Source organism: Chrysoperla carnea, chromosome X (assembly GCF_905475395.1).
Source record: "Chrysoperla carnea chromosome X, inChrCarn1.1, whole genome shotgun sequence".
Classification (NCBI taxonomy): Eukaryota; Metazoa; Arthropoda; class Insecta; order Neuroptera; family Chrysopidae; genus Chrysoperla; species Chrysoperla carnea.
Window position 1 is genome coordinate 21,882,268 of NC_058342.1, and position 9,180 is coordinate 21,891,447.

Sequence of the window (9,180 nt, forward strand, 5' to 3'; positions counted from 1 at the left end):
TCTGTCATTACGATTACTCAAAAACGAAAACAGATATCAAGTTGAAATTTTTATAGTGTGCTTAAGACGTAAAAAGTGATGTCGAGTCCGTAAATGAGCAACATAGGTGAATTGGGTTTTGGGTCCGTAGGACCCAGCTTGCAAACCGTTATAGATAGAACAAATATTTTAATCTAAAAGATGTTCCTTAAAAAAAAATAAACAACTTTTGTTTGAAACATTTTCTTGTAAATATCACTGTTTACCTACGAGGGCGCTAATTAGGTGAAAATTTTGTAGTATGTATTAATATGGGAATATCAGTTATGTGTCAATTTAAGAGTGGAAATCTTTCTTTATTTACGTGACGTCAAAATCAAACGATTGCGTCATCAAAACTGTCTATACATGGTATTTCAACAGTTAACTCAGTCAGTTGTTTGTTTTCACTTGTTTTTCTAATACACTTGGAGCCACTAGAAGGTTTAATAGACCTTTTCATCGATTTGCTTTTGTTTCAGACAGTTGTCATAAAACTATTCAACCTAAGAAAGTTAAGTATATTTTATCTTTTTCAAGCAGCGCTTTTTGAGGATGGAAGATATAAGATATGTCTATTTGATTGAAAACAGTCCGAAATAAAAAAGAATCATTTTGTAAATGAAAAGCCCTATTAATTTGTTTTTGCCCCCTATATTAGGTAATACAGATACGTGGTTGTCGAAAAAATAGACGATTACAATATATTAGCAGTTTATTTTACAACATTTATAACAGTATATTAGCAGTTTATTTTAAACATTTACAAAGTCTATGTGTGTAGCAGTGAGTTGGCACTACAGGCACAGATGTTGCGTGGATTGATAAATCTTTGGTTGGTATCAGTTGTAATCGGGAGAAAATATTTAACTACGAGAATAAATAACCTTTGGAATTTGTACTTTAATTTTATAATAATCATATGGTGTCAACTAAAGTAGTACCGTAATATTAAAATAGCTAGTGACAAAACGATATTTTTACAATAAAAGTGAATTTTTAATTAAGAAAATGTTTTCTGCAATTAATCGAAATGTTTCAAAAATTACACAAGTGAGTGCAATTTTGATATTAATTAATTTTTTATTTAGACCAAGTAACAATTTATCAATATTTTATAGCCATTATATTTATCACGATTTCAAAGTACTTTGGTAGTCGTTGAACACAATAATAAAAATGTGGCAGCTATTACACAGAATGCTCTTGGAGCTGCTAAGCAACTTGGTGGTGATGTATCAGTATTAGTTGCTGGAACTGGATGTGGCCCCGTTGCTGAAATTTTAACTAAGACTAAAGGAGTATCGCGTGTTCTTGTGGCTGATAGTGATGCATTCACTGGATTCGTCGCAGAAAGTTTAACTCCATTATTAGTTGCCACCCAAAAACAATTTAATTTTACTCATATTGTGGCTGGCGCTAGTGCTTTTGGTAAAGCTTTATTACCAAGAGTTGCCGCTAAATTAGATGTTTCGCCAATATCTGAAATCATTCAAGTTAAATCACCTGATACATTTTTACGTACAATTTACGCGGGTAACGCACTTCAAACAATTAAAGCCAAAGATCCAATAAAAGTTATAACTGTACGTGCTACAGCTTTTCCTGCTGAGCCACTTGAAGGTGGTTCAGCTAAAACTGAACCAGCTCCAGCTGGAGATTATACAAATAGTTTAACTAAATTTGTGGGACAAGAATTAAGTAAATCAGATCGTCCAGAATTAACTAGTGCTAAAGTAGTTATTAGTGGAGGAAGAGGTATGAAATCTGGAGATAACTTCAAAATGCTGTATGAATTAGCTGATAAATTGGACGCTGCTGTTGGTGCTTCTCGAGCAGCTGTTGATGCTGGATTTGTTCCAAATGATTTACAAATCGGCCAAACTGGAAAAATCGTTGCACCCGTAAGTTTTTTTTTTTTTTTTTTTTATTTATAATATTTTCGCTTAAAAGTAGTTTTTGAAATATAAAAAGAGGGGATAGGTAAAATTAAATAACTCGAAAAGTACTCATACAAATGTAATGAAATTTTGAAAATTGTGTTTTAGAAAAAACGTAGATACATTAACCGATAAATTCAATTCAATCGTTTAAGCCGGATTAATTCAATATCGGTTTAGTTATATCAAATATGGTTTTAAAAAACAGAAATCTGATACTTTGCTGTACTTTTTACATGAGTAGATAAAGTAAAATGTATATTTCTGGAAGCCAAAACAAAAATTGTGTATTTTCCTTGGAAACTCAATCTCAACCTTAACCATCCCATCAAACAGGACTGCTAGATTGTGCTATTTTTCCCCGAATTATGCTTTTTATACCATTAATATATGAAATCTACATATTATATTAAGTTTAGTCCCAAGTTTGTAACGCTTAAAAATATTGATGCTACGAAAAAAATTTTGGTATAGGTGTTCATAGAATCACTTAGCCCATTTCCGGTTGTCTGTCCGTCTGTCTGTCAACACGATAACCCAAAAACGAAAAGAAATATCAAGCTGAAATTTTTATAGCGTACTCAGGATGTAAAAAGTGAGGTCGAGTTTGTAAATGAGTAATATAGGGCAATTGGGTCTTGGGTCCGTAGATCCGTCTTGTAAACCGTTAGAGATAGAACAAAAGATTAAATGTAAAAAATGTTTCTCATAAAAAATAAACAACTTTTGTTTGAAACATTTTTTTTGTAAACGTCACTGTTTACTCACGAGGGCGCTATTTAGGTGCAAACTTTATAGCTTACAATATTTAAAATGTGGATATCTTTTTTTATTTACGTGATGTCAAAAAAAAACGATTGCGTTATCAACACTGTCTATACATGGTATTTCAACAATTAGCTCAGTCAATTTGTTTTCAAGTTTGTTTTCACTTGTTTTTTATATACTTGGGCTACTTAAAAAAATGTTTGTGCTACAAAAATTTGCGCACCATTGTCATATTATTATTGGTTGCCATTAAATTAAGTAAAATTTATTGAAGTTTTAGGTGCAGCTATGCCAATTTTTAGCTTATTACCTGTAGATTAAAAAATAAAAAATACGCAGAAAAAAAAAAAAATCAATTTATGCATTTTAGACACAAAATATATCAGCCCAACGTAAAATTTTCGATCGATTTTTATATATTAACTTTTTCTTATCTTTCATATTTTTTGAAAAATTTCCATCAATATAAAAGACCTTCGCACAAATTATATGTAATCTGCATTTCGGTCAAACTTTTTCAAATTTTGGGTAATGATAGTTTAAGTCATTCTGAATAAAAGTTTTCATGGTCATAAGTCATGAAAATGGCAGGATTTGAAGTTATCGCTAAATTAAAATTGAAAAATGTACTCATTTATATTTAAAAAAAACTATTATAATTTAATTTAACACTTCATATTATTGATCCACTGAACATGTAACACTGCTTCTTCTTTAAATTTCGTCACACGTATGCATGTAGTTATACATATCTGTATATATATTTGCCTATACACACATAGGGATATATTATACAAATAAGTACATTTTCCAACTTTAATTTAGCTATAACATGAAATCCTGTCATTTTCATGACTTGTGACTATGGGAACTTTTCTTTAGAATGATTTAAACTATCATTTGCCAAAATTTGAAAAAGTTCGACCGAAATGCAGATTACATCTAATTTGTGCGAGGTCTTTTCATTACTGATTATAAAACCGATCTGGTCTTTTCAACAAAAAATCGTACGGCTGTTAAAAACACCAAATAGAGAGTGTTAAAATATCACTCTTTGTAGCAGGGGTGGCGAATATTTATGTATCAACGTATCATTTTTTCAAAAGAATTTTTAATGAAGCTTTATACATTCGACTTCGTGATTATTGGGAAAATATCAAGCAAAAACAGCTAAACGTGTAGATTTAGTAAAGTCAATGCTTTCGTCAAGACATAGCGATATTAAAAGAGCAGAGTTAGTGTCTACCTTTTGTTTATTTGTTAAGTCATTTTTAAGATTCTTTCTTTTTATCGTGTTTCTACTCAGAACATCAAATTTGATGCGCAGAATTATCTTATCTTTATTATCGAAATCATCAAAAAGTAAGGACGCTCATGCTAACCAGAACCTTCAAAAACTTTACCTCTAGATAATTTTTCCTCTAAATAATTCTATTTTCTTGCAGGATCTATACATCGCGGTAGGTATTTCAGGTGCTATCCAACATTTAGCTGGAATGAAAGATAGTAAAACTATTGTTGCTATAAATAAAGATCCGGAAGCACCTATTTTCCAAGTAGCCGATTGTGGCCTTGTAGCTGATTTATTCAAAGCTGTGCCTGAACTCAATCAAAAAATATAAATTTTATTTTAGCATGTTTTATTTTATTTTTTTTGTAATATAATTATCGTATATCAAATATATTAATATTTTTTATAATATTATTTATTACTTGTTAATATCAGGGGGAAAGGGTGGAGATTAAATGTCAATATGAAGTAAGAAGAAAAAAAAAAGGGGGGGGGTATTAAGTTTTGTCAAAGGTGGAACATTTTAAACATAGAAGCTAGTTACTATACAGAATGTTTGATTTACATCTAGGCATATAAATATCACGAGTATGACAGAATGCATGTGTTAAGCAATGCATCTAAGTGAGAGATAGTTGTAAGACGCTTGGAGAGAGTTTTCTTAGTTGAATAGATGAACTACCACAGATAAGCCACGATACAAATCATTTTTGCAATTTGATATAACACCTATAATACCTCTTTCTTAGATGCATTGCTTAACGCATGTACTCTGTCATACTAGTGATATTTATATGCCTAGATGTAAGATAAGTAGTACAATGAAAATATATATCTAAAGGAAAAAAATGTCTCATCTTTGAAATTTTCCACAGTTGTTTATTAGCTTATAAAAACTTCATACCAAAAACTCGGTCATTCAGGGGGATGCTTAACCCCCATTTTGATTGGAAGTTTTAATCAGTTTTTTACAAGTTACACAAAAATTTTGCATCAAATTGAAAGTTTTGGTTTTTTTTTCGACTTCCTAGCTTCAAAATTGACCAAGATATGCCAATTTTAAAATGGTGCATTTTTTGCTCATTTAATCAAATGAAAAAGTATCCATCTTGTAAACCGTTAAAGCTAAGAACAAAAGTACAAATGTAAAAATTATTTCTTATAAAAAAAATTAATAAATTAATTTATTAATCACTGTTTATCCGTGAGGGCGCAAATTAGGATAAAACTTGTCTATTTTACTTATAATCTCTATGTATTATAAATGTGAAAGTAAGGGTGTTTATTTGTTTGTCACGCAAAAACTAGCCAATGGTTTTTAATGAAACTGTACAGCAATATAGCTCATACATCAGATGATACATGAGCTATAAATTTAAAATATAAAGATACAAAAAAAATTTTTTTTTTAAATAAATTTAATCTGACATTTATTATTTTAAATTTTTACAGAAATCTTTAATTTATGGTTCAAAATGATGATCACAGATGGGAGCAGAGTAATAAATTAAAGATTTCTTAAAAAATTTAAAATGATAATGTCACAATTCATGGCTACCTCTTCTGATCTACTCAATGAATTATGACTGCTTTACAATTAAAAAAATTGAAAAATGTGCATATATTTTAGCTGCGTAAAACAATCCCCTCAAGTGTTATGGAACGTTGATAAGTGAGATCAAAAGAGGTGGAGGCTATAAAGCGGTGGTTTTTACTTTTATGCCCAGTGAAGCGTTCGAGTATTAAGCTAGTAAATAAGTAAATAAATATTTTCTTCAAAACTATAAAAGATGGAGACTTGAAAATTCTAGAAAATTTCGAAATTTTTGAAAGTCTAATACATATTTTCGAGACGTCCCTACGGGTAAAATATTTTAGGGATAAGAAGGAATTATTTTATTGATAAAGACGTACTCAGTTTAACTTTGACAGCACGTACATAGTCCGCCATTTTACTCAACTTTTTTATTTATTTTACTTTAATTGTGCACTCAAATGCTGTTAATATTAAGCTAAGGTCACATAATGCGTTAATAAACAACGAACGTTTGAACTCCGTTTGATGTAATCGTGCGCCAAAATGAACGCTCGAGTGACTTTAGCCGAAATGACACTTCATATAAAAAATATTTGGCAGTGTTTTGATATATTGCATTAAAATGGGTTTAAACGATTTCAGTTTTTCTTTGAAAGACCCTAACTTTACAATTAGTAAAACAGTATATCGCGGAAAATTTGTACAGGTAAGTCAATGAACTGTACAGGTAAGTCAATAAGCTGAATCAGTCAACCATTCAAAATCATTTGTTCCACTACCGTGATTGGTTGATCAGTTTTATGCGTGCGACTAAATTTTTTTTTTTGCCTTTTTCATCGGTGTACTACACTTAATGTTAGTAGAAAACGATAATGCTATGGCAATGTTATAAGACTATCCTTTTCTAGTTACACTTAGTGTACACTTTGTATCTATTAGAATCTAGATCATTAGAGTACTAAAAGAACAAACTTATAGAGGTAACAAGTTTATTACGTATACCTACAGGAAAAAAATAAAAAAAATTTCTAATTTAAAAAAAAAAAGTATAAATGTTTTTTTATTTGCCAAATTTCATTATTTTTCAGTTCTTGTCTTATCGATGTGCGAAAAGCTATAATCGGTGATAGTTTTTAATAAATACAATTTCGATTTGTAGATGCACTGGTATTAAGACACATCCAGGGGCAGACAATGCTATAAAAAATAGCAACATGTGATATTTAAAAAAAATCTGAAAATCGAATATAATTTTTTTGGATCGAATTTTTGAACCCAAAACACGATTGTTTCATTTTAATTGAGAAATATATATCAGATGATAGTTTAGTGTTAATAGAGTAGAATATTTTGAAGACATATGCCTTGTTATCCAATACATAAAGAATCCCGCAAGATTAGATAGGAAAATGGCTTTCTGTGAAAATTTTTCTAACCCACCCTTAAATATTCTTTGGATCATTCTGATCAAAAGCCCTCACGACCACGAAGATTTTTAAGAAGCAGTTTTCGAGTTACGGAAATCAAATCTACAAATATATTCTAGTTTTAGTATATGACTAGAAAAATGACTTTCTGTGAAAAAATTCTCACGGCCACAAATTTTTTAGAATAGTTTGCGTATATATTTATAGTACCAATCTAACTAGGAAAATGACTTTCTGTGAAACTATTTCAAACCGCCCCCAAAATGTTCTTGGAATCGTTCTGATCAAAAGCTCTCAAGCTTTACATACGTTATAGTTATATAGCTCGTAGCTCGAAAAATACCAGTTAAAAATTTTGTGGCTGTGGGAGCTTATGATCAACATGATCCAAAGAACATTTTAGGATGGGTTAGAAAAAGTATCCCAGAAAGCCACATATTGATCTAAGATTTGTATCAGGTATCAAATAATCGATTTTTTTTTTTAAATTTAATTAGTGATTTTTCCCATTTTTGTTGATAGATCAAATTAAAGATAAATTAACGAGGCCATAGACGTGCCGCTGCACGACAATTTTATAAAAAAAATTGACTATTAAGCTATGAGTAAACAAACTATGCGTCATTAGCAATTGTAGTCCACGATGTAACTACAATAACAAACGAACCCGAATTCGTAGAATCACAAGCGTTCGTTCATAATATAATACTTCATAGTGAACTTTGTCATCGGTGGCGTGCCCAAAATATTGTGTCACGTGCCATTGGTTCGCCATCCATGCTATAGAGTATATTTTTATATAGGATGTGTTAGTGCCATTAACAAAATAAATAAAGTTTCTTTTTGTAAACAAACCATGAAAAATTGATTTTCAATTAATCAGTTTTTATGAATCAACTATGAGAAAATCAATTTTTTTAAATTTGTAAATCGATGATTAAAAATCAATTCTTTAATTTGATTAAAAAATTTTATTTTTAAAAAAATCTGTAAATCGATTATTCAAAAATAATTAATTTTCTTAATTTGTAAATCGATACTTTAAGGCAGTACGAGGGCCAAGGGAAGTTTAGACTTGTGGTTGAAATTATTTATACCTTATTTTCAATTTTGATGATGAATTTGCCAACATAATTCACCATCAAAATTGAAAAATTTGTGTCCCCCCACTACCGTGCTCATATATCCTTAATTAGTTGAGTACAACGGGTTTTTATAATTTATTAAGGTTTTAAATTTAATTTAAATAGTTTCTATAATTTCCACTGACTAAATTTGGGGAAATCTATGAAAACGTTTCATCCATGTACCGTTTTTCCATTAGACCACTGTTAAATATGCCTACTTTTGAAGTCATTTATTTATTTAAATAATCAGGCAACCCCCTTAAAATTTTCAGAATTGATTGAGACTAACTCCAACTTCATAAAAAAATAATTAAATAAAGCCTTTTATCGAAAATTGCTCTGGCGCTCGTACATCCTTAACTTATAAAACAAAAAATGATTTTTTAATAATCCATTCTTTTCCTCACATCCGTAAATAATAGTGTTTTTTAATGTAATTTTTACTGGGCTGTATTTAAATTACGTAACGCTTTTACAACGACTTTTAAACCCCTACCCCCCCCACCCTATGTAACAGGTTGTAACAAATTATTGAAACCACCTCCCCATGTTTTGTACGTAATTTTTTTTCTTTGAATTTCATTAGTTTTTTTTAAGTATTATGGTTAAAAATCTTTTTATGGTTAAAAAAGAATTTGTTTGTGTTGAGTAATTATACCATGTAAATATTAAATATACATAGTATATAAAGTTTAGTCCCAAGTTTGTTACGCTTAAAAATAATGATGTTAGGAAAAAAATTTTGTCATAGGTGTTCATAAAATCACCTAATTAGTCCATTTCCGGTTGTCCGTCCGTCCGTCCGTCTGTGGACACGATAACTCAAAAACGAAAAAAGATATCGAGCTGAAATTTCTACAGCGTACTCAGGACGTAAATAGTGAGGTCAAGTTCGTAAATGAGCATCATAGGTCAATTGGGTCTTGGGACCCATCTTGTAAACCGTTAGAGATAGAACAAAAGTTTAAATGTAAAAAATGTTCCTTATCAAAAATTAAACAACTTTTGTTTGAAACATTTTTTCGTAAACATGACTGTTTACCAGCAAGGTCGCCAATTAGGCGGAAATTTT

General features: G+C 30.1%; 1 protein-coding gene across 1 annotated transcript; it reads left to right on the forward strand.

Moving 5' to 3' along the window:
- The first annotated feature begins 912 nt into the window (after positions 1-912).
- LOC123302166 (electron transfer flavoprotein subunit alpha, mitochondrial) lies at positions 913-4,381 on the forward strand. The gene is made up of 3 exons (XM_044884994.1): positions 913-1,071; positions 1,140-1,922; positions 4,172-4,381. The coding sequence occupies exons 1-3, from the start codon at positions 1,030-1,032 to the stop codon at positions 4,346-4,348; spliced, it is 1,002 nt and encodes a 333-aa protein (XP_044740929.1). The 5' UTR covers positions 913-1,029; the 3' UTR covers positions 4,349-4,381.
- The last annotated feature ends 4,799 nt before the right edge of the window (positions 4,382-9,180 follow it).

Bases quoted from the DNA above. Each gene is read 5' to 3' on its own strand.
- LOC123302166 (XM_044884994.1), top strand. From the start codon at position 1,030: ATGTTTTCTGCAATTAATCGAAATGTTTCAAAAATTACACAA. The intron at 1,072-1,139 runs GTGAGTGCAATT...AATATTTTATAG, and splicing joins ATGTTTCAAAAATTACACAA to CCATTATATTTATCACGATT. The intron at 1,923-4,171 runs GTAAGTTTTTTT...ATTTTCTTGCAG, and splicing joins CTGGAAAAATCGTTGCACCC to GATCTATACATCGCGGTAGG.